General features: G+C 37.4%; 2 protein-coding genes across 13 annotated transcripts in view; one reads left to right on the forward strand and one right to left on the reverse strand.

The window, feature by feature from the left end:
• The window catches only part of RALGPS1 (Ral GEF with PH domain and SH3 binding motif 1), a 130234-nt gene that overhangs the window by 55993 nt on the left and 47871 nt on the right, over positions 1-26370 (forward strand). The window lies entirely within an intron of this gene.
• Positions 3843-26369, reverse strand: ANGPTL2 (angiopoietin like 2). 4 transcript variants are annotated; one of them, XM_074846309.1, is made up of 6 exons: positions 26053-26369; positions 22983-23129; positions 16355-17211; positions 6392-6585; positions 5880-6150; positions 3843-5440 (listed from the first exon to the last, which is right to left on the reverse strand). In XM_074846309.1, exons 3-6 carry the CDS (start codon positions 17160-17162, stop codon positions 5241-5243), a joined length of 1473 nt encoding a protein of 490 aa, XP_074702410.1. In that variant the 5' UTR covers positions 17163-17211; positions 22983-23129; positions 26053-26369; the 3' UTR covers positions 3843-5240. The 4 variants fall into 4 exon arrangements, with proteins under 4 accessions (XP_074702410.1, XP_074702409.1, XP_074702411.1 ...); XM_074846308.1 differs by lacking the exon at positions 22983-23129; XM_074846310.1 differs by lacking the exons at positions 22983-23129; positions 26053-26369 and adding an exon at positions 22950-22971.

The following is a 26370-nucleotide window of genomic DNA, read 5'->3' on the forward strand; positions in this document are numbered from 1 at the left end:
ACAAACTCCACTTCTAATGCAACTTTTTTCCTCTTCTAACATCATTCTGTCTTGTGCTTGAGCCACATGAACTCCACAATATCAAATACACCTTTACCTAAAGTACTGGCTGTTGTTCCAGTTAATGATCTATAATTACAGCCACACATCTGAGAAGAAAATTTAAGATTCTAGGAATGATACATAACAGTTCTTAGAGAGCTGTGTTGTATTCCAAGGAGGCTTCTCGTCATCGTGGTACTTCTTAGGATGAGCATGCCTGACATATTCACAGAATATCAGAAAGATATATGAGGAAAACTCTTTTAAGTTTTGCATAGGCTTTTTAGCACCTCAAGCTTATATGTAGTCTTAAAGTATACAAGGGACTACAAAGAAACCCTTTATGTGAATGTGTAAGCACTCAAAGTAAATCTGTAGCTTAATCTAGTTTGCAGTAGGCTTTTTAGAATCTTCATTCCTTTGGCTTTTTCACCATTTATTCTGTTGATTCAGTGCATATAGTTCAGAAGAAATCCATGCCACTTGACATCCTTGACAACCTTCTGTGGCAACATTTCAGTTCTGTATCCTTTTTTAGGGAAAGAGAGTGCACGTGGACTGCACACAAAATTCAAGATAGAGGCGCATGTTAGATATATACAGAAAGTTTTTTGTGCTCTGCTTAACTCCTAACATTCTGTTAGCTCAAAGTATAATAGCAAACAAAAAAGCAAGTTGTTTTCAGGACTATTTATTGTAATCCCAAGATCTTGCCTTTATTGGCAATTACTTGCTCTTTTCATTTTATATGGAAAGTCAGGACTTTTTTTTCCCCTGTATGTGTCACTGTCTATAGATTTTTTTTTTTTTTCCATCTTTTATCTTACTGTCCAAGCAGTCTGTCTCAAATTCTTCTGCAGTTCCTCTGTCAGCCCTTCTTTCGCTCCCATCAATTAGTTAATATCATCAGCAGATTTTCGTTCCATTGTTCACTCTGATTTTCAGGTCACTTATGAATGTGTTGAACAGCATGAGTCCCAGCACAAATTCCTGTGGATAACAGTCAGCACTGCTTATGTAAAATATTTCTTATTAAATAAATTTGACAGCTATCCCTAATGGCTATACTTTAAAAAATGTGTTGAAAAATTGGTACAAGTTATTGAAACTTCTTTGAAAATAATTTCAGGTTAGAAGGAATGTTTAACTTATCAGAAGAGACTATTCAAAGGGGACTTGTTTCAGTGAATAAATATCTTCTTGGGGTAGACGGTATTGGGTATGGAAAAACTTCTTTAATCTGCTTAAATGAACAAGTAGACTGATCAATCTATGTTAGCAGTAAATAGTGAACTTAAATCACTGAATGAGAGTGACGAAGTCTCTGAAGATTTGCAGAGTTCATGGGGCTCCTGTTTCACGCTGTAGAGCCTCTCGTCTCTCACTGCAAGACTGTTAGTTATGAAGTATCAGTTCTCATTCCATCTAGGGCGGTCTGAGGTTGGTTGAGGTGCGCTGGAGAACGTGCTGGGGAGTTAAACAACTGCTTAAGTTGTGCAGGTACTCTGGTAAGCAATGTTGCTGCTCTTTTAAAGTAAGGTTTTCTCTGCTTCCTGAGAGGTGCAGTTGAACCTTTGTGTGACCATTGTGTAACCAGATGAATATAGGAGACAACAACTGGTATGTTTACAACCTCAAGATATGAGAGATTAATATATTCCTTTACTATATTTGGAACTACTGTGTTAAAACATCCAACAGTTGTTTTCAGACAGGAAAGAAAAAACCCATGAGATTGGCAAGGCTGTGGTCTGAGCTGTTGGAAGCATTGAGCCACAGTGTGATCTAAGAAAAAATAGCAGTCACATTGATTTGAACATTCATGGGTGCAGTGGCTAGCTACAGCTTTTTCCTGTCTTCACTGTAGGTGATCTTTTAGGTTGTATCTATGTTATCGAAAGGACAAAGATGGTTATGTTCTGTTACAATCTACAGGTTTCACTGAGTTATGGTGGTTTGTTTTGTTGTTTTTTTCTTGGCATATAACAATGGGGATTATGCTTTGAATGATAATAGGCATTTCAGGCAATAAGTCTTATGAAATATGTGTATAAGAGGATAACGAGTTATCTTCTAAGTAACTTAAATCTTGGGAGCTGGCCTTTTGCCTAAATGCTCTAGGTGGAGCCCCACTGTTTAGTTCCCGATACACAGATAATGCATTAGTTAACAGCATTTTCTTTACTGTTCTGAAAAAGGTAGAGATATTTTAAAAAGTTAGAAGAGCAACCTAAGTTTTTTAGGAGGTTTGCAGTCCCAGGACTCTTTCTACAGTACTTTTTGAAATGAAGGAGCAGTACAGGAGAATTGAAGCTATTGCAACTCTCCTCATTGTGCTGCAGGTCTCTTCTCCTGCATAAACTCACCTCAAGTGCTTTTGCTAATGATAGGAAAATACTTGATATGTGATTTTTAGACAGCCTACTGTTGTCAGAGATGTACTGCTTTGGAGAGTGATGAAACAAGAATGTAATTGAAAGAATTGGAAATAATTAGAGAAACAGGAAAGACTAAGGCCTTTCATAGTCTACAGAAGTGAAATGGTGGATCTAATGCAAACTGAGTTCTGTTGTGTGAATGTGGGGGGAAAAAAAAAGGCATAGTGAAATTTTGCAGATCTGTGATTCTGCCAATATACTTGCCAACCACTTATTTCACTGTATAAGTTCCAAATTCCCTATGTTTAATTGTTTTTGATGTGCCAGCCTCTGGGTTTATTAAAAATGATTTAATTCAAATTTTAAGAAAAAAGATGCTGTGTTAAACATTGGGATGTGGTTTTGGGTTTTGTTTTCCATTTTCTAGAGGTCTTATCTACCAAGCTTTAGCTAAATTATGAAATAATGATACGGTCCCTACTTTTGTCCTACTTCGATGGTCCACACTGAGCCAAGCAAAGTTTTAGTTGGTAAATACCTTTCCTGAATAGTGTCTCTGTGGTAACAGGGACAGCTTCTTCCAGTGCCTTTAATTTCAGTAAATCGGTGTGTTTAAAATGTTGCCCTACAAGAGTTCTGCAAAGTATTTTATGATGATGTAAATACAGCTTTTTAAATACAATAGGAACTAACTCATTAGGTACAACTGGATGTATATTCTTGTTCATTTGGACCTTGTTTTCTGCATCCTTTCCTCTCCCTCCTTCCCACCACCAGTTGGTTTGAATGTGTTGGATATCCTCAGTCCTTTTCTGTCAGACAGCTGAGCCACAGCTCTTGTTGTGAACATCACACTTGGCCAGTGATGTAACAGCACAGTCTTTTTATCTCTCCTCCATTTTTCTAAACTATTCTGTTGTTCAACTTCTTTTTGCTAGTGAGTTTGTTAAATCTAAGTGTAGATACACAAACTTTCTTGTTCTACCCACACTGCCCTATCACCCAGAATGAATTTTAAGGAATTTTGCTACATTAATGCTACAGTCCTAATTGTTAGAGCACTGTGGCCAGGCTCCAGAGCCAGTAGATGCATTTAATATTTCTTACCTAAAACTTAATTGTTTTCCAGAGTCCAGTAGGTAAACCAATAGAAGATAAACCTTGAATACGGTTTGAAAATTTTGGGGTTTTCATAGAACCTACAAGAAGTTCTTCTTCCTTGGGATGTGTGAGAATTTAGTATTTTTCTCAGCTGAAGATTGCTTTGCTTTTGACGTTGCAATATCTAGACACTTGACACACGTTAATAGTAGTTGTGTACCAGAGTTGATTTGAGTCATGGGGCAGAGTGGCGTGAATTAAGTGATTATGTATTCTTTGCTATGAGTAATCTCAACTAAAACAGGATGAAATCTGAACATGTCAAAATAACATTTGTTGCTTTATTAAAGGATTACAATATTACAGGGGTAATCTAATATATTAAAAACCCTACTTTCAGTTATATACAACACATGCTACATCACACATCAGTTTAATGCACATCATACTGTTGTAAAGTGATGAGGTAATAAGGGAAAAAGTGTGCAAGCACACTCACACAAATGCAGAGGCTTACTGTAGGCTTTTGCTCTCCCTCTTATATGCATTCTTTAACTTGCATTTTTCATAGTAGTTGCTGTTTTGAAATGGGTGTTCTAGCAATCTGTTCTAGAAACCTACCTCAGAAGAATATTAGAATTATCCCAATCCAAATTTCATAGTTGTGACTGACCTCTAAATATAGATGAGTAAATCTATTTAATAATTTGACAGTAATGTGCTATAATTGTGAAATATGGTAAATATAACTTCTCTTGGCTACAGGTAACTTCTTTATATAATTTTTATCTATGGGCTAAGGATATTAAATAGCTTATATATTGGTATCCATCATTTGCCTGCAAAGTTGGATAGTCCCTTTAATTTATATCCAGCCATTTCTGATTACAGAGGCTACACAGCAGGTAATGACTGAAGTCAGGTACAAAATACTGTGACAGTTGGTGTCATATAACGTGTTGGCTGTACAGCGTGTTACATCTGTTGCAAATCTGGATTCATTTCCATATGCAGGTAGCTACTTCATTTTGGTAAAAAAATCATTAGTGTTTCTAAAATATTTCAATCAAATTTGAATTTTAATTTATAGGAGCAGATTATTAAAATGCTCGAAGTGAAGGGGAAAGACTGGCTTTCTCACGACAGTAATGGTTTCAGTATCTACTCTCAAAATCAAATTATATAGTACTAACTTTATTCATGGCAGTTAACAAAGATTAAATCAGGATAATCACACTAATGTACATATACCAGCTACACAGTTCAAAGGATATGATTTCCTGTGTCAAATGATTGCTCATAATAACAATAATACTCTTGCTGTACAGTTTGTAATATTTCTTGTATTTGAGAATATTTATACATAACATACAAAAATATTTAAATGTTGTGGCAGTATTTTTACCATCCAAACTTAATTTACAGGGAATAAAAACCAGAAAGTTTATCTACAGTCCATCTAAACTGCCAGTTGTAAAAGGCTTAATATAACTACTTTTAGTACCAAGAGGTGTTTTGAATGTTATGTCAGTTCAGTTCCTTTTTTTTCTTCAGCTTTTTTTTCCTGGAATGATTCTTGAAAATACAATATACAAGCCCTCACAGCAATAAATGTACAATATCTTACATTCCTCATTTCTGAAAAGATAATTCCAGGTAGTAACATCATAGCTTTATGTGATTTTTAGAACAAGAAAGCAAACCAAGAGAAGAATTATTTTAGTGGAATGTGTTGGGGTTAGGTCTTATCATCATAACAACTTTCTTCAGTGAATATGATCCGCCGCGGAATTCAGCCCAGTAAACGCCATCCTGATACCGACTGCGGTAGTGTCCTCCGCGATACCAAACGCCGTTGAGATTTGAATGAGCACATGCGTTGTACCACCATCCTCCCTTCTGGTAATGAGCACAATTGCCTGCAAAAGAAAGGTCTGATTCAGTCTTAGGAGTAAATGAAGTCTTGCAGCAAGCAAGCTAAGCACTGTGTGTTTAACATGTAGATACCACATGGTACAAGGTGAATTTAAGCTTCTTCAGGAACCAGCTCTGTAGTTAGGTTCTGCAGATAGACTCATTAGCGTACTCTTCCTTGCTGGAAAATTTGTTTGCATTACTGTCTCAAATAACACCCCCCCAGCATATTTTACAGAAATGATAAATATTTCAGTGAGAATTTTCGTTTCAGGGTTAGTACATATAAGGGTTGACACACCCATTTGTGCTTCATAAGTTACTGACAAATATTTAAAATGTAAATTTTTTTTTCGTGTGTGTGTATGACCGTATTTTTCCTTTTTTAAAGAAGGGAGGGGGAGGAGGGCACAAAAAGTGAGGCAACTGGAAGGGACCTTGTACCTGTGTATACGTCATGGTCCCGGTCCAGCGTGGTGAACTGTTTGCCGTTGTGCCAAGTGAAAGAATCTCCCGCGTTGCCATTGTAGCGCCCCAATCTCAACTTGTAATACTCGCTTTCTGGCTCCAGTCTGAAGCTGGCATACTCAGCAAATACTTTTCGACCTGACCAGTCTTCCATTGTTATGAGCAGTTTGTAGTTGCCTTGATTTGTTAACCAATAAATATTTTCTAATCCGAGCCAATATTCTCCATCTATATTACCAAATCCTTGCTATAAAGGAAGCAAGAGAAGCATGTTAGTATTGTGCATCTGTTTTAGTGGTAAATCGGAGTGTATTCTTAAGTAGAAAACCACAGTGACTTATTGTAGGGACTACTTCTTCTGAAGGGTAAACACACAAGTTCCTCTTCAGGTAAGCTGTTGGCCAGACTCTAAAATCACCCTTTAAATTAACTTTAACAATAATTTTTAGAGGGTAGAAAACATCAACAAGCTGCTCGCTTGTCCTAACCTTGTACGTCTCCCAGTTCCTGAAGAAGTTGACAGACCCGTCCAGCCGTCTCTGAATGACTGTCCAGCCACCGGGGTCGTGCCGCTGGTCACACCAGACCTGCATAAGCTGGTTTGTGTTTTCAGGCTTTACAAGATAGATGGAGCTTGTATCATGGCCGTCTTCTAATGCTTGTAGACAGTCTCTCCAGGGCCCTGTGCCAAAACAGAAGGATTCTGCATCAGAACACAGCTGAGCATGTCTTTAATGCAGGGCCGTATTCGAATTGGTAGCTTTTTACAGTAGATTTGCTTCTGCGGAATAGTTAGTTTTTCCTCTTACTGAAGGTACAGTGTCCCCTGAGTGTTTTCAAACAGATTCATTTGTTGAAACTTTATTTCTGGAATATATCGCAATGAATCGTTGACAAAGGTAGATCTTTTTTTAAAATTGTATTTTATTTTAGGCAGCTGCACTTATAACATTGATTATATCTTCAAAGAAACTAAATATTAATGACTCCATAGATAACTATTAATAATTTCCCTCAGAAAGCAAAATGGTAAGTTTGACTTTGTTTCTGTCTTTGAGAAATTCAGCTTTTTAGATCCCAGAAAATGTCATTGGCATGGACATTAACAATGGAACCAGCAACATAAATTAAGAATGGAGGTGTTGCTGTTGTCACCTTAATAAATGATGACACAAAATAGAAATTAAGATTTGTAACATGGAGTGCCCACTTACATAGTGAGCAAAATTTTAGATAAATGAGAAGACTTTTAAAACACTTTGCATTCTCAGAAATTACAGATACTACTCTTCTGTTTTCAGGAGAATGCTTTTTTTTTTTCTTGAGTTTAGTAAGAGTCCATAAAGACCTTACTCTTTTTGAAAGTATCCTATAGTCATGATTTTTAAAGACATTTTCTCCAATGGGAAGATAATTAGGTTACATTTTAATGAGTCTGAGAAATTTATATTTAAAAGATAGAGGGGTCTGTGTTGATATCTGCATAAAGACTCCCTCAGCTGCTTTGCTGCCCAAGCAGAAGAGTGAAGTCAACAAGAATCCTCAGGATTAGAGATTACAGACCCTTGATTTTTTTTTTTAAGTATTTATTTATTTTTCCCCACACTGAAGGAAGAAGGCTTGTCAGATCTTCTCATGAGGAGTCTTACTGAAGCATATGCTGCTGTCAAGAGTAACTTCTCTTTTAATTTATTTCATCCACTGTCCAACACTGATAATGGTAGTTACCCTTGTACTCAGTAAATGAGTTAGTAGTGAATGAGTTTTATAGAAACAACCTCAGTGTTCTGGGGGTTTTGGGGTTTTTTGGTCTTTTTAACTAGTTAATCAAAAAGTCAGTGTACCAAGAGGCAATCCAGTTTTGTGGTCTGTGGCCATGCTGTGTTGTTCTTTATCCCTTAGTCATATTCACAGACTGTAGCCCCTTCTCCGTTTCTGTGGTGGGCAACTGTTCAGATTTCTGGCAATTTAGCTGTAGATGCGGTATTCTGTGACACAGTTGCGTGGCTTATTATGAGAGGTGGAAGACGACAAATGTAACGACTGCTGGTAATTTAAATTGCTCTTGTTTATTTTATCACAATATGTACATAGTGGTACTTACTAAAAACAAAAAAGAACATGTCAGTTCAAAGTCAATATTGAAGAAACTCCTGAAATACTCAACCACAGATCTTTGATCTTGTCTTCATAAAAATAAATATATATCAGTATATGATGAGGTATTTACAGCTTTTTAATCATGCAGTTCCTTGTAGGCCACATGGCAACAGTGCTCTACTGTACAGGATTCTTTTCCCTGAAAGATCTTTAAGATGAAAATAAACTATTATAAATACCTCAAAGCAGCGTTTGCTACTACTTTTCCATGACAGGTGGTTTTTTGGCAGATACTAACTTTCCAAAATTTTGACTAAACTATGTAGTCTGATGTTATCTGGCATCAGAAATGAAAGGGAACGTACTGAAGACAACTGGCTCCAGCACAAATCTCAATAAGACACCATGGTTAATTCTGCCTCATGAAAAAAATACTTTATAATTAAGGGATTTTTATGGTTCATTTATGTGAGGCTCTTTCTTTGTACTTTGTAGCAGCTTCATTTAAACACTTCTAGTAAGAAACCTGCTCAGTGTGTTCTGGAAGTACACACAGACTAGGTATCAACCAGAACTCTGTCTGCATAGACACCGAGCCCTTCAAATATCTCTAAAAGTGATACAGAATTGGTATTACAAAAAGCAAGTTCATTTTTATTCAAGGTAATTGGATGATGGTACATGATTCAGATTTGTTTGCTGCTTGTTATACTGTTCTGAGCATATTTTCTATGAATTAGTGAAAATTTTTTAAATTTTTTTTCAATGTCACATTTGCCACCTTTCAGTGTTGGCATAGCAAGGCAATTCTTGGTGAGAGGTTACATAGCAGTTAATTGTTTCATGTTCACTTTACTTTAGAACTCTTGGGGAATGTGCTTTACTCTTTACAGTTCGTTAGTATTCACTTCTTTCATTGGCTTTATAACCTCTTCTACCAACACTTCAGTTTGAGGTAGATCCTGCAGAGTAGCCTCCTTGACATGGATGTAGTCAACACAGGCTCGTCAAAGTGTTCCCTCAGTGAATACTCATAACAAAATTAATTCATATTTTCTACTGTTGCCTTAATTTCTCTTGAGTGTATCTTTCTCTATAACCTTTTAGTCAGGCTTCCTGTTCCTGATCTGTTAGGTTTTAAGATTTAATCTTAAGATTTTAATGTGTCTTTATATTTAACCTGACAAAGTATGTTCTTTTCTTATTTCCTGATTTGGACATGACTTTAGTGCTTTGAATTACGTTGTCTGCCTTCTAGCGCTGCTCTTTTACCGAGCTGTTTAACCATGACAAGATTTCCTGATCATCTCAAAGTCTTTTTTTTTTTTTTGGATGCATGGATAGTTCTGAATCTGCAGTAGGGTATCTTTAAATAGTCTCTGTGGTACTTGAAAACATTTTACCTTTTCAGTTAACACTTTATGCATCAGTGTTACAATATTCTCCTATTTTGTGCCTCCCAAGTTTCTGATAGGCTATTATATCAGATCTTGCTAAAACCCCAGCTTTCTAGTTCTTTGGTCGTTTTTGTTGTTGTTGCTTAAGTAGTAATATTTGTTTAGAAGCATATATATACACACACACACACATTTGGCTTGGCCTCGCTACACGTATTGGCCTAATATTTCTGTGCCCTGTTTAAATAATATTTTTCAGATTACACATCAGCATTTCTTATTTTAATTTTGTCCATTGTTCCTATCCAAAGATTTTACTTGATGGTACAAAATCTGCATTACTTCACCTAAAGGATATACCAGTTTAAACCAGCTGCTTCATTAAGCCATAATTATCAGTATGAATAGATACTGTCTGTCTTAGTAGTATACAAAAATATACATAATAATGCCTTCTTTGAAAAAGTGTGTAACCATATAAAATTAGCATACACTGTATGTACTGCATTAACCTTAGCATTACAGTTTGCTATTATTTAACTTTGTTTTTTATAATGCAGCATGGGGATAAAATGTTTACCTGCAAGTTTTATCTGGTAGAGTATGATAAACTGGTTTGTGTGCATGTTTTTCTAGGAATAATGTCTTCTATAGCAATTGCACAAGAAAACATACATTTCGTAGTTGGTATAACTGGCTACTAAATGTTTTGATCCTGGAAAAAGATTTGTTGGGCAAGGATGATGAATCAAATTCATGCAGTTTTCAAGTCCAGCTTTCATTTGTCTTGTGTCTAGGCATCTTCCAATGGTGCACTAGCAAATTTAGACAAAGCAGGATATTTTGATAAGCTATTCCTCTATTTTATACAGAAAATGTAGCAGTGCTTCACCTAACAGTGTTTGTCCTGTTGTGTGTAGTATTCTACACTTTAATAACTTGTTGTTTCAGATCTGTTTGAATTATTGACCCTGTGTCCTAAACTTTTTGATGTTATAAACTAAAACCCATTGTAGATAAACTACATCTGCTTTTTGCATTGGCATATTAAAACTTGTAGGTAAGCATTAATGCATGCAAATTTGTTGGGGTTTGGTGTGTCATAGCCCTACATCCCACCCCAAACCTCGGGGTAGTAAGTCCAAGAAAGGAGTTGTTGTTAGTGTCACAGCTACGCCATTTCATCAGGAAGTCTTTTATTGGGCTTTTAGCTCTTTCAGGCAAGTCTAAGGAGCAGTGTTCCTGAATAGGACTACAGAAATTTGCCTTGGAATTCATATTTTGCATAGTAGAATAGAGTAAAATACAATTGGAGGTATTCTGAACAATCTCTGGTGTTAACATGTGAGTTACTGGCTATTAACCAATTTTTTAAAATTTATTTTTCTGTAGAATTTAAGTGTTGTGTACATGCTCAGTATTCTGCAGACAGAATTAAACTTACCCAACTTATTCTTTTGGGTATGAGCGGGAAACAAGAATGCACAAAAAACAACTAGAGGCAAACGATTTAGGATAAAATTGCAAATTCTTCTACTCAGAATCAAAACCAAGTATTTTTTTTCATTTTCCTTTATTTTTGCAAAGAACCAGGAACAGGAACACTGGGGTGTTTTTTATGCCTCATAAAGTAAGACTTTCTGGGAAATGCATGGATCAAAGCATGATATTAGTCCTTGCAGAGAAATTAACTTGTCTACTCTGAAGTGTATATCTCTAAAATTACTTTATATCCAGTGATGATGCCCACATTTTACAATGCATTCTTTCAGTTTCTTTTCTCTAGAGCATTTTACTATGAGACTGGGGTTCTTTAATTTATCTACATCATGTTTTTATGATTTACTGCCAATGTTGTTGTTCTGCAGTCATTAGCCTTTATCATATTAGAGGCAATAGACTATGATGTGTCTGTTGAAATATCCAACAATTCAAATATTCCTAATAAATTTTTGACAAGATGCTCTTCTTCTATGCCTTGCCTCTCAAATCTGACACCTTTTTTTTGTGATTTGGCTAGTTGTTTTGGCTTACCTTTGTGAATATGGAGAAAATACTCGGTTATACATGTAAATCACACTACACAGTCAATTATAATAGCATGTAGGGAAAGACACTTCAAACATGACAGAGAAATACTTGTAAATGACCATCTTGTTTTAGATTATAATAATACCTTCCTCTGAGTGTAGGCATAGGGGTCTAGTATATTAGTACTGTATAAAGGCATTGCGGAAAGGGTCACTGTGCTGAAGATTTTAAATTTAAAGTAACCTATGAAGTAGGTTGTTTCAAAAATATTCATGTTGAAAAAAGATGAGCGCTTTTATTTTATGGTAAGTGATGTGTACAGAAATCTCTGTAAGTTTGTTAAATTAATTTCTGTGGCAGTTCTTATGATCTCCAGTTCAGATTCCTGGTTTTTGACTGAGGTAGATGTGACTGTGCCAGCCATATTGCTGGTTGGCCAGCAATAACACAAACTGCCCTTTTTTTGCAAAAAAAAATTAGGCAGCAGTTGTGTAAACTTTCTCTATAGTGTATATGCTGTTGTTAGGAGAAAAGGACAGTTCTTTTACTAGATCTGTCTGGTAATCAATGTTTTTGTAATAATAAAATGTGTATCTTCCTTCTGAAGTATTAACATGCTTTATAAACAAGGGTCGTCTTATCTTCCCTTGAAAAAGTGAGAGCATTCTGCCTTTTAGAGAGGTGGTTTTGATAAAATCGCCTCTGGGGAGTCAAGCAGACCTTTGACAAGTAGTACCTTTGTAATCTGACCAGTGCTTGTTCACTGCACAAACACCTTTAACTACAAAAATCCTTTTGTAGTATTGGATGTACAGGATGGAGAGACAGCTGTATCATGAAGAGACCACACATTTATGTTACGTGGAGACCAGAGTAGGTTTTGATAGCTGATTGTGTGGGGTGTATTGTATTGTTTTGGATTTGCACCCACCCGTGCAAAGTTGAAGAATTTGAAATACGTTTTTAAGTGTGTCTGTAATTTTGCTAACCCAAACCACATGATTATTCTTCCCAACCCTGTCTTTTTTGTCTTGCCTCTCCTTAATTTCTGTCTTCAGCAGTCATTAATTCTGTTTGGATTCTTAAAAAATTTCTCTAATCGTATTTTATTTCTTGACTTGAACAATTAAGTTGTACGAAACAAAATATTTTCTCATGTTTTTTAAAATGCGTAATTAAAAAAAAAAAAAAGAGGAGGGGGCTAGGATTATCATACAAACATAGAATGGTCTGGGTTGGAAAGGACCTTAAAAGGTCATCTAGTCCAACCCCCCTGCAGTGAGCAGGGATATCTTCCACTAGGTCAGGTTGCTCAGAGCCCTGTCCAACCTGGCCTTGGATGTTTCCAGGGAGGGGCATCGATCACCTCTCAGGGCAACCTGTGCCAGTGTTCCATCACCCTCATCATAAAAAATTTCTTCCTTATAGCTAGTCTGAATCTACACTCAGTTTAAAACCATCACCCCTTGTCCTGTTGCTACAGGCTCTGTTAAAGAGTCCCTCCCCTCTTTCCTGTAGCCCCTTTCAGTCCTGGGAGGCCACTCTAAGGTCTCCCCAGAGCCTTCTCTTCTCCAGATGAACCCCCCGACTTTCTCAGCCTTGATCATTTTTGATTGAGAAGTTGATGAAAATTGATCCAGCCTTCTGATGATTTTTGTGGTCTTCCTCTGGACCCAATCCAATAGGTCCATGTAATTGCTCTTATGAATTAGAGATTCACTTAATTCTGCTTTGCACTGATATTTTCACACTGCATAATGTTTTACAGAAATGAGATACTTCATGCTCTTATATATGTCTTTTAGGGATTTGTGAGACTCAGTAATCCTACATAGTGCTTCATGGGGAGCTGGAAGTGTGGATCCACGCAGCTTTTAACTAATTTAAAATCATTAATACAAATGAAAGGGAAATACGAGATTTATTTTAAAACTTAAGTCTCACTTTCTACACAGTTTACGTGCATAATTAAATTAAATGTTTGGGTTTTGACACTGTTTGCCTGTCTCTCTCAGTGAGATACCAACTTCCAACTACCTATCTGTTGGGAGAAGAATACAGCAGATAAAAAATACATAGCAAGTTTTTGGAATTTCTTAGGGATAGGTTTTTCATAGATACATAAAATAGAGAAGGCAAAAAAAATTGCGATATATTACATTTGAACCTAGTAAGTAGGGAAGAACTGATTGAAAATGTGAAATGGAAAGCAGCATCAGTAATCTTGATTGTGAAATAGTGAAAGCCATGATTCTTATGGAAGAAGAGTGAAAAGCAAAACAAAATGAACTTTTAACAGATGTCAGCAGATTCAGAGAGCGTGCAGAGAAAATGCTTTAGACAATTAGTCCAAGTGGAGAGTTTACAAGTTAAAAGAGACTCTGAGGACACTGCAGTGGATTTTGCTATTGCAGAAGGCAGCTAGGGAAAATGGTAAGAAAGTGACCTTGCTAAACTGTGACCTTTTAGCTCAAAGTAGATGCTAGCTCAGAGTGTTAGGCATGTCCGGTTGTGTGTGGGGTTTGTTCGTTTGTTTTTAACAAAACAACACCCCCCCAAAAAACAAACAACAAAACACCACACAAAAACAACAGTGTGGACAAAATAAAATAAAGCTACTGAGAGCAGTAAGACTAGTAAGTCTACAGTCAAGGGAAAATACTGGTCTGCTACTTTGTAAGGAAGGAGTGCTGTCAACAGATTAAACTGAGAAGGCATTTCATATTTTCCTTCAGTTTTGCTTCAGTTTTCATTGCACAGGCTGGCTGCAGTCAGATGGTTAGTACAGCCAGGAGTTTTGGCAAAGGTTGAGAACTCAAGACACAGTACAGAAAGGATTGGATAAAACATAGGTGGATTTCTTTCCAGTGGCTAGGCAGCTGGGGTGGTAGTGGGTTTTGTTTCTTTTGTGGAGCGTTGGTTGTGGGTATGGGGCGGTGGGTGTTTTTGTGGGTTTTTCCTAGTCCATTCCAGACACGTGGCTGAAGTATCATTTACGGCATTAATCGTGGGGAGGGATTTTGTTTGAGATGTGCTTTGTGAGTGGAGAACATTCTGGAGGATGAGGAAAAGGTATTAAATGTTCCTTGCCCAAAAAGAAAGGTGGGGAGAGGAGAAGGGGATACCCTGGAAATGAAAGATTAAATAGCTTAACTTCAGTTGTTGGAAATTTGCTTGAACAAATCAAACTGCTGCAAATGAGAAAATAAGGATAGAAATGATTATTGTAATGGATTTGAGCAGAAGGAATGTGAAACTTCTTTTTCTGATAAGTTACATAGATAAGGGATAAGTAGCAGATGTCAAATCTTATCTTAGACTCATGGACGTTGGAAGGGAACTCTGGAGATGAACATGAAAAATAGCTGGATAAGCAGCACTTCCTCAGGTGAGGATCTAGAGTTCTACAGGGTTGCGAGTTGGTCATGAGTCAACGTGAATGTGTCCTTTGCAAAAAAGGAAAATGCTGTAGGAGGATAGATCAACAAAAGTACTGTGCACATGAAGCAATTCTTCCATTCTGCCGTGCGATGGTGAAGTCTCGGCTGCAGTTTGGGTTCTTACAAGCATGAGGAGGATGTGACCAGTTAATGAGTTTTCAGAAGAGTCTAACAGGAAGGGGAAGAGTCTTAAAAGAATGCTTTAAGGATATTTCACTTACAGAAAGATGGGGAAATACTGTACTAAACTTGAACCTACTTTGAGATCAAAGTCAAAATGTTATAGACCTGATTTTCCTTTTTTTTTTGACATAGAACATTAGAATCCTATTCTTTTTGGCTGAGGTTCTGCATGCCACAATACAAGCTTTGGTGAGTTAATCTCTGGCAATATGGTGAAGTAACTACTTTGTAGCAAAATGTTTTAGAGACTGTGCTTTGGTCTGAAACACCTGCACAAGTTTCTTTCATTGTGGGTATTCATTGAGAAATAAGTCTGTGGGGGTTTTTTTATGTGTCAATTGCATTATTTAGTAATTCTAAAGAGTTTGACGATGTCATTTGGAATATGTTGTAAATAGCTTTAAATATATTTTGAGTGCAGTTCACAGGCCATACTCTGTTCCAAATCTTAGTTTCAGATGTCTCTGGGTTCCCTATCTGGGTCCCCCTGAAGCAAGGACATGTTGCCCACACACTGAAGAACAGACTCCTCTTGTATGGGACACGTAATACTTGAACTATTTTTTTAAATATGTGGGACCACAGGTGAAACTGGATTCTTTACCTGTTATTTCTTTATCATGTAGATCAACTGATCTCTGATGTGATTTCATATGCCTCTAATCTTGCTTATGGCAGAACTCTTAAGACTCTTAATGAGGGCTGTGTAATAATCTCTCGCTATTCCATCACTTGCTTCCCTTTGTTCCTGTCTTAGAGCGCAAGTACCCCGTGTGAGGTACAGAGCAGGTACGTATTCCTTTTTGAGTTACAAAAGCACAAACATTACCACAAGCTAGATCAACAAGCTCGTAATAACTTCATAAATGTTTATGCAAAAAGTGTCAAACCCCTTCAGATGTCCTGAGTTATAACATTTTGGTCTTGGGCACAGGTGAATAAAATATAGATGATTGACTGTTGATTAGTAAGATTTTTCTGCAGCTCCTTTATCTCGTACATGTAATAAGCCCTGGGTTTGTCTTGGCAGAGTAACATGAGAAAAATCTGTGGGGCTAGTGTATCTGAATCTGTTGGACATTCAGAATTCATGTTTTTGCTTTCTTTCTGTGCTTGTACTACCTTAAAAATACACAAGATAGACAATGTCAAATCTAAGAAATCTCAATTAGTACAAAATCCATTTGCATTTATTTTGCTAAATAAATGAATTCTGTATGCATTTTTGATATTACAATTAAAACATTGTGCACTGCATATTAGCATAAACTAATGTAGACATATCAATAATATTACTTACCAGATGGTTTATCAGTTGAAGTCGGAATACTAGTAACTGCAGGCATGGTTGGTAAGGTCGGTGGCAGAACCTTTAAGTTCTGATCACTCTGAATCTCATTAGTAGATATCTGGTTAATAATGCGATTGTAAGTAGGAGGCTGGTAGACTTTATTTGGTGTCTGTGGAGTTTGTGGCAGTGGCTTTATAGATGGCATTCTTTGACAGTGTTCTTCCAGTTGGGCAATTATTATTGACTGATTATTGGCAATTGACATCAAATGTTGGTACTTGTGCTCTAAGTCTTTGTATTTGTTTGCAAGCTGCAACATATCTGCAGTTTGGTTCAGAATCTTATTCTCAAGCTGAGAAAGTTCTAAGGCGTTGTCACGTTTTCGGATAATTTCATGTAGTAACTGCATATAGAGTTGTGTGACACGAGAATTCATATTTCTGCTCTCTTTTCTTAAGAGTTTAACCTCATTCACAATCCCACCATCCACCTCTACCAGTTGCTGGAGAGTTTCTATTTGTCTCTTTTGTTTGAGTAGTTCATTGTTAAGTAACTGTAGTTCTTGTTTGTTTACCCTGTTTTCAAGTAGAACTTCAGGCTCCTTAGAATTAACACAAATGGCACCTGTCACTCTCTGCTGAGGTACAATAAAGGTGTAAGTGCATTTGTCCTGTGTGTCACTGGAACGCTTGTATCTGTTCATATAAATGAACTCTTGCTCTGTTTCCTCATCATTGCCTTCAAATTCCTGCGTTTTGCTTGCAGTAGCTCCCACAACAGCTATTAGCATTAGACAGATGAATCTTGTTGTCATCATGATCCTCTTGTTCTGATCAGATATTCTTCTGCAAAGAACTTTTAAAAATCTGTTTTAAAATAAATTCAACAGTAAGTAACAAATAGGAAATCAATGCAAACTTACAACTGGTAGTCTGTTCTAAAACTTACAAAATATTACATAGTAACTAGTATGTCTGTGTACAAATGAGGTGTTTTTATTGTCCAGCATGAACTTATGTTGGCTGAAGGGGACATCAAGGGGACTAGTTGTATGGCCAGGACTGTAGTTACTAGTTGCTAGTTTATCTAAAGCCTGCCAAGAACAACAAGAAACTAAGTAATAAATACCAGGATTTGAAGAGTCCTTTCTTCCAGGCAAGTACCACAAAAGTTTCCAAGATTGGTGTTTTCATTTAAATATGAATTAATTTTCATTTCTTACAGTTACAAATATAACCTTTAAATGTAAACAGAATGTAAGTTATTATGTACTGTTAAAAGTTCTAAAAATATCAAATAGCTCATTTGCAGTATTTTATAACCAAGTATATTGCAGGAGACATAGCTTAGGTGAAATTTAACAATTTTATATTAGTCAGCAGTATTGAACCTTGTAGTTAAAAAAAAAAAAAAACAAACCCAACACTTACTCTACATTAGTCCTTAATAATTATAAATTTAAAACTCTACTGCTCAAATATCATAGGCAATAAAATCTGTTGTTTTTCCAGACTAGTAGAATTTACAACTAAAATATTTATTGTGACTCTCACTGGAGACTTTGTCTGTACACTCAGCTTGGTCATTTCACTTCAGAGTCCCTTCAGGGAAGGGGAAGAACACGTGCCTGTGTGCACAGTGGATGAAGATGACCCCCAGCTGTTAGAATTAGCTGGTGGTGTTTACTGACACACTGCAACAGTACCCATTTGGTGACATTACGCTGAGTTCTCAGAGCAAATTCATATTCAAGGTGGAGAACTGAGGCCATCACAATCTCTTTACAAATAAGTCAATACCAGAACTTAACAGGCAACAGTCACCTTGGAAGCGTGAGCTTAGCATTGTCACTATGGCCAGGGATGTCCTTGTCGCAGTCGCTCTTCCAGCTCCTTGAACAGCACTTTGATATCGTGTATTTCTAACAGCTTCTTGTTGTTGAATTTTAATAGGGGTGTGTATATATGACCTAGTTTTCTTAAAGAAAATGGGGGGAAAATGCAGTATGGAGCTTTTTCAGTGTATAAAAGCCTGCTTGATACTTTTTAAAACCAAGGTGGTGTCACCATCAGGTTTTTCTTTGCTTGTAAAGCACTTCACATGGAATAACCATTCACTGTTTAAATAACTGCCCCCTTACTGCTTGGTCATCTTTAGTACAGCGAAATGATGATAGTAACAGCTGTGAGAGACTGGAATTAAGTCCAGCTAAGCACAGCCAGCATGGATAGCGAGAGGCTGGCAGACACAATGTATGAGGAGCATCAGGAAGAGCTAGGTTTGTTCAGCCCCCAGAAGGTGAAGGAGACATCTTACTGCTGTCTTCACTTACATAATGAGTGTTTGTAGAGAAGATGGCTTCTTTCTGGAAGTGCAGTGAAAGTATAATGGTCAATGGATACAAATTGCCTCAGGAAAAATTCATTTTGGGTTTTAGAAGAAAAGAATTTCACAATGAGGGTGACCAAGGATTGAAGCAATCACCCAAAGAGGTGGTGAAATCTCCATTGCTGGAAATATGTAAAGTTTTGATTTAAGCAAGTCTCTGAGCAGCCTGATCGAATGTTGAAATTAGTCTTGCTTTGTAAGACGAAGGTGAGGTCCCATCCAGTCTGAACTGTTCTATGATTCTAGGCAGCTGCTGGCTTGTAAGAAAGTTTTTTTTAGAGTTTCAAGATAATGATGGATATGCATGCTTAAATAATTATTCATACTGAGATGTGGTTGTCAGTCATCCACATTTTTCTGTTCTTTTGAAATAAACCATAGAAGTTTCTATAAATGGTTCAAACAAAAGTGACCAGGACTTGATCCTTCTTAAAATTTTTGGATATGCATTTTTGCTTCAGTTTCTTATTTGGAATAAACTCATTTTCATTTTGCAAACAGAAAGGAATTGTGCTTTACAGAACTTGTCAAGAATCTTGAAAACTTGTCAGATAAAAGTTTGGAGTTTGACATTGTTTCTGTAAGTAAAGGAATGTTATTTGGAGCTCTGGAAAACAGGGAACATAAATTCACCCCAGACAGCTTTAACTTGCATAATCAGCATTTGCACAGCAGGTCACACTTGGAAACCCTGGCGGTTTTCCAGGCCTTGTATTTCTCCACAGATGGACTGTTTTTGCAAATGTCTCTCACATATAGGTGTAAAATGGGTTTTATTTCACTGTTTGCATTGAAATAACTCCCCCCCCCCCCCCCCCCCCCAAAAAAAAACCCCAAAAAACCAAACACCCAACTAATTATTGTGACCACTGGAAAGAAACTAATTTTTTCCTCAGCATTCACTTGTGTCTTTGTCACAGCATCTTGTGTCTTTTAATTGAACACAGGACTTGGGGTGCACATTCTTTTCCAGGCTGAAGAAATACAGAGAAACTCAGAACAGTTTGATTTCTCTCCACTTTTTTTAAGAATTGTTTAAGAAAGAAATAGAACAGAGTTCATCAGCCTCATCTTAACCTATCAGTTCAAACATCTTTCAAAATAGAGTAGAACAGACTGTTTCAGTTGGAAGGGACCTAAAACGATTATCTAGTCCAACTGCCTGACCAATTCAGGGCTGACCGAGTTAAAGCATGTTACAGGCATTGTCCAGATGCCTCTTAAACACTGCCAGGCTTGGGACATCGACCCCTTCTGCAGGAAGCCTGTTGCAGGGTTTGGCCACTGTTTGCAGAAGGTGAGCCATCAGTGAAGGACATCAGCATGATTAGACTGTGCTGAAGTGCTTCTCTCATGGTTGTGCCTGCATGTCACCTTTTCTAAGGTGTTCTTCCTATAAGAAAAAACATTCGAAGGAAAATTACATTGGTAAGAGAATGCTCCTGTACAAATGGAAACAAGAATCGTACTGTCTTCAGATGTCCTTCCTGCAGAGTCTGTTTATGAAGTGATCTCTTAAGGCTTTTTGTCTGTACTTGTTCAGTAAAAAAAAAAGTGTTCAGAATGAGGCCTGTTTGTTGCATATTGTGATGGACTACATAACATAAATGGCATTTCTTTTCTGCAGTTGGATTAAAAAAAAATTTTTTTTTTTTTTCCAAAAAAGCTTGCTGGAGGAAGTGGGGAGGGAAGCCAGAGAAACCATTTTAAGGAAGGACTTAATGCTTTTTAATATCTTCCCCTTTTTGAGTAGGAGACCATCAGATTCTTAGGACATCAGAATTCCTTCCCATGGGAGAGGAAAATATTATTTATTTGATGTCTAACACACTAGCTTTCAGTTTTCTTCTGTTACGCTTATGCCAAGTAATTGCTCACAGCCTTTGCAGTTAACTAGTGCCCTTGCTGATCCCTCAGTTCTTCCCATTTCTCTGGCTTGGCCTCCTTGCTCCCTCCCTCTCCCAGTAGCTCTTCTGCAGTGGACTGGGAGGGAACTATATTACTGGGGCCATATTTGTTCCCGGTGCAAAATTCCACTTAGGTAGCTGTGGACTTTTCAACCTTGCCATTGCACAAAACTATATGATATAAAAGCATGCTTGCAGGTTTGGTGCGAATTTTCTTAATTACTGGAAATACAGCATGTCTGTCTTTTATCCTTGTGCACACTGACAGAATTTCACCAAACAAGCATACAAACAAAAATGGGAGAAGTGAGAGAAGCACACTTAGAAAGATACATGTCATTTCAATTAAAAGTCAAATAGAACTTATAATTAGAAAAAGTATATAAGTTTGAAGTAATTTCATTTCTAGATTCTGGCTGTTCAAGACTGTTGCACTCGTAAAAGCACTGTTCTTGGGAGTCGAGTTGGGACAAACTTGCCCTAGTACAGAGGCAGCTAAAACGGATTTTGTGTATGTTTCCCCTACTTGGCAGTATATATTACTTTATTCAGGCAAAAATAATTTCTTTTCCTCTTTATCTTTCGCCAGTATAACTGCATCTGTGTGAAAACTTCTGGTGGCATTGTGGTGTGGGTTATAATCATAGTATTTTGCATATTCCTAGCCAGCATAAGCGCTTTGGTTAAAATTTCAGTTTGTAGACCAAATGTTGGCCTGTCTGTGTATATAATGGGATAATATAAGTTGGATTGTTTGCTCATTCATTGTTTGCCCAACTGAGGATGTTCCCATGATCTGGTGAAAAAAGAGGAAATAAACCTTCTGAAAGGGCTATCAGACGTTTCAGCATTTCCTGTCCCTTAGGAAAAAGTAAATAAAATCTTTCTTTGGCTTTGCTTTGAAATATTTTGCTGTCCTGTACTGTGTCATGCTTATATGGGACTTTTGGTTAGTCAAAATATATTACCTTTTGATTGCTACGAGTATCTTGAAATTTATATGTGATATTTCAACAAGATTCAAGTATTTTACCATCTAAAATTATACAGGTGTTTCACATCCTATAGTTTAATCACTGTCATAATCCTGAAATGATAAAAGTACTTCTACGTGCAAAGTATTACTGTTTGGCAAATACTGACTTTTTTTTTCCAAACAGCTTGCCTTAAGAAAGCATTAAAGGTAGCAATGTCAGCACTATGGCTTTTTTTTTTTTTAAAGCTACTTGTAACAAAATACACATCTCCTTGTGGATATTCCGACATATATATCTCTTTTCATTACTTGTTGGTTCTGATGCTATGCTTCATTTGAATTTTTGTGTACAGAAGAGAATGAAGGTATGTCTCCATCAGATGAAAGATATGACTTGTAATAACAACACAATGAAGTATCATTAAGCCTATTTGAAAATCCTACCAGTAGCCTTTCAATGCTATGGCTGGTTTTGTTGGATGAAATTTGTTCATAAAATAGACATTTGCAGTATTACTCTGGAAAGAAATGTGTTATGAAAGCCTGAGTACATACTGTCAGCACTGTTGCATCTAGATCTAAAGTGGTTTTGCAATGTTGCATCTTTCAACCATTGAGAGATTGGCGTCTTGTCTCTGGGAGTTTATACTCTGTTCTCTTTACACCTACACTGATTTCGGTGCTCTGCAAAAAGAAGAGCTGAGACAGTAGGAAGAGCACTGGATGGTGGCTGAGCACTGAACTCTATTATGCTTTACTCTGGATTACAAGTCAGTTCAAGGAGGAAATGTTTTCACGTTTAAGGAAGGCATCACCTATACTATAGCATTTTGGAGAAACACAGAATCAAAATAATGATCTGTGTAAATCTTGTGTGGAAAACCTTAACTAAGACAAATGTGGAAAATAATTGCCTGGGTTTCATACCAGAATATAAATTTTGTGTCTTAAATTGCATTGGTTTGGGTTACTGCTACAGATAAGGAACATAAAAGAAGCCAGTAGGTAAAAGCAGTAGAATTGCTTCTTGCTGCTGCTCTTGTTTTTCTATATATAGTGAACTGTTACTAATCCAGAGGACTGTAGGTATGAAAGTGTGATGCACTGAGTATATAAATGCAGCTTTTGTACAAGTGATATGTGACACTGTCTACCCTTGGAGACTGCTTTACAGAGAAGGAAATTTTCTGTGCTAAAACTAGGATGTTTTAAGAGGGGATTTCTGGGCACTTCAGTAACTATTTGAATTGCAGTATAGTTGAATTTATTGCAAAGTTAATCTAATTAAGAAAAAACACTACTAATTTGGTTTGAGGAGCTAATACATCAGAACCTGGTATATGATGAAGATAGCAGCAATTCTCACTTCAGAAAGTTAGAATAGATTTTTAGTGGCTCGTATGTCACAGCTCAGGAATTCAGGAGGCATTTTCAGTTGATCAGGCTTCAGTTATGATGATCATTGTACGTTTCCGATGTGACTTTTTACACTTAAGCAGGAGTGCTCAGTAAGCTGTCAAAATAGAATAAGTCATTGTATCTTTGGGATAACAACTGTTGTTTTTATAACAAACTGCTACCATTTTCTATCACTGTCACTCAAGCTCCCTAAAAAGGCTCCCAGAGTATTACATTCCTTAGGAAGTTAATTCTAGAATTTGAGGGGTTACTTGTTATTATTTCACTCTATCTTCTGGATGTGGTTTTATTTATGTGTCATATTTTCTTTTTTTTTTTCGGTAGTAGGTGACTTTCATTAAGGAGTGGATAGGCAAGGCCCAACACTCACAGTTTATTCCCATCCTTGTGAATTGCTTGGACTCCAGGGTTTATAGTCTAGAGGCTGGATCATTACGAGTGTGGGCAGGTCTAACATGCCAGAATTGAATGCACCATGATTAAACTGATACTTCAGAGCCTTTTAAAAATATCCAGATAAATGAAAAAACACATACATAAGAAGGATGAGATACGCACTTTCACACAACACTGATATTTTCTGACATTTCCCGGTATGGTTGTTTTGACTTAGAAGAAAAAAGTCAGCAGTGATATCCTACACACAGATGAATTTATTTTGTTGCTCTAAATTGCTCTGTTACAAAATTCAGTTCTGTGGGTTAATCAGTTCTTGTGTGCTGGCCACATTTAATATGATGAGGCTAGCAGTCATTTGATGGGCTGGCTTTTCCTCATACCTTACGTGCTGTGGTACCTTCTGTGTAGATTCCTCAAGCATTTAGACATAAATGAAGGCATGCTCACAAAAGGCAGAGTGTTAGCTATTGCAGCATTTATTCTTGAAACGATAAACTATTTTATTTGATTGTGAATTCACACATAGTTTGATAATTGTTCATTCTAAAGAAACATGAAAAACTAGCAACAGATCTTCACTGCTTCTTTAATACTTTTGTCTTTGAAATTAAGAGGGGTTTTTAGATTAATGCAGTTTTACATTTTAATTATGAAAGCAAATGGAGCAAGGGTGTCTAAAACATAAAATCCTACTATGAAAAGATCAGAGGGTTTGGTTTTGCTTTTTGTTAACAAACATTAGTTTTTGCTTCTGCAGAGTCCTTCCTTGATAGTCAATGTTTGTGGATTTAAGAGTTAGCTGGCATGTTCCAGGCACCAGGCCAGTAATATGATCTGGATTTCACAACACCGTTGTGATAAGATAGATAAGCATGAATTTTCTGAAGCTGCTTTCTTTCTTCCTCCCTGCCCTTTTTCTCAGAGCTCGTGCTCTGTTCTTACTCCCTCTCCCAAACATTCTCTTGCATGGAATTACATTAATGCATCCTCTCAATTTTTCAAGTAGTCTTCATATTTAATGGCATTTATTAATTTTCGCTCTTTTCTAAGGAGAGGGACTTCCACTGCTACATGTTTTCTTTTAGAATTAACTCATGTAGTTTGATTTCTAGATAAAGAGTACTGCTGTGAAAAACCTGAACACTGTTTTTCAGTTTTGTAAAAGGAAACGGTAATTCACAGTGAAAATACAGCATGGTAGTGTGCATGCCACATGTATTAGGAAAAGCTTTAAAGTTTTGTTTGAAGTTTTAAAGTAAGTATAATAGGGGATAGGGAAGGGCTGACACATAATAGCATGCAGTTTCACTTATGAAAACATGATGTAAAACTAAGTTGAAAAGTTCACCTCCAAACTTATGGGGGGAATGAGTTTTGGTTTTTTGCCACTAGTTACTTGTTTCCATTGTAAGCAGTGCCACACTGACAAACACCAATTAACTGCTTTAGATACTTCTATTATAAGGCATTCTATACTCAGCTTTTTTGTGCACTTAAAATTGTGGTGAAATTTTGGTTCAAGCACTAGTCCATTCTTCTGATGTTAGTCCGTTCTTCTGAAAAGGAAATACTTTTTTTTACTGAGGGGAATGGATGACTAAAGCAGCACTTCAGAATGAGAGTATCTTAATTAGCTCTTGGAGAACTTTTGTTTTGAAATACTATCAAGTGCTGCAAGAAACTTCAAAAGATTATGTATGTTTTGCTGCTGTGTAACTTTTTTCAAGTTTTGGCAAAAGATAGCTTTTTTAGTTACAAGAAGTACAAATTTTCTTTCTGGATTACCAAGAATTTTAGTCATGTTGTTTGTGGATTGTTCTTTGTGCTTTTAAAGTTCTGTCATAGATGTGGAATGTAATTATTGAAAGAGAGCACTGCTTTTGTTGTTGCTTCCCTTAACAGCGGCCTCACCTTATTTTCACTTAATCCAATCACTACCGAAAAGCGCTCATACTGTGTGTGCTCACATGTGTGCGGGCGCATTGTCTGTAATAGCCCTTCAACAGATTCACATCTTAATAAATGTGACTCATTCTGCCCATGAAAAATAGTAGTTAGATCATACCGTAAATATTTCATGCTTACACAAAGGCACTCATAAATGCTAGGTTATTTTTTAAATGAAATTTTTGCAAAATCTTTGAAGTATTTATTTTATAGACTCTAATAAAAGTTCCAGGAACTCTTGTATCTCTTTGATCAGACATGAGTGTAAGAAAGACCAAATAGAGATTTTGTAGTTTTTAATACAGGTAGTCCTTTAGAAAAGTTATCACAGAAATTAGTATCCCTAGAAAGTTTGTTGAGACATGTGCGTTTTCAGTGAGCTTGAGGAAGCATGAAGCTCTAGTTACCTGCAGAATTAAATAAGATTTAAAAAAAGATGTAATATTCTTGAAAATAATGGCAAGAAGGCTTTGCACTGCCTGGCATCATAAAATGTCTCAACTGACTCTGCAACTCTATCCTGGAAGTGTTTTTTTAAAGAAAAGGCGAAGGGAAAACCAGGCTTGCTGGTTTCCGCGGGGGCTCAGGGCTCCCTGGGCCGGGCTTACAGCCGCGGCGGGCCCTGGCCGGACAACAGCCGCCGCCTCCCCCCGGCGTCCCCCCGGCCTTACCGGTCTCCGCCGGCGCCTCGCCCGGTCCTGGCCGCGCTCTCACCGCCGGGGCCCGGGACCGCCGCTGCCCCGGGGCTGTGACATCCCTCTGGGCGGGCTGCCCGCGCCGGGCCGGGCTGGGCAGGGGAACCCCCCGCCGCTCCGCGCCGCAACTCCTCCTCCTCCCCGCGGTGTTTCGGGGTTTCTCGCGGGCTGGCGGCCCGGGCCGAGCCCCGCCGCCGCCCTGGGGCGTTCCGGGACCGGGGGGCGCAGCGGCCGGAGCGGGGCCCGTCACCGCGCGCGGGGCCGCCGCCGCCTCGTCTGACTCCGGCCCCTTTG

This window comes from Strix aluco, chromosome 20 (assembly GCF_031877795.1).
Source record: "Strix aluco isolate bStrAlu1 chromosome 20, bStrAlu1.hap1, whole genome shotgun sequence".
In the NCBI taxonomy this organism is placed as follows: Eukaryota; Metazoa; Chordata; class Aves; order Strigiformes; family Strigidae; genus Strix; species Strix aluco.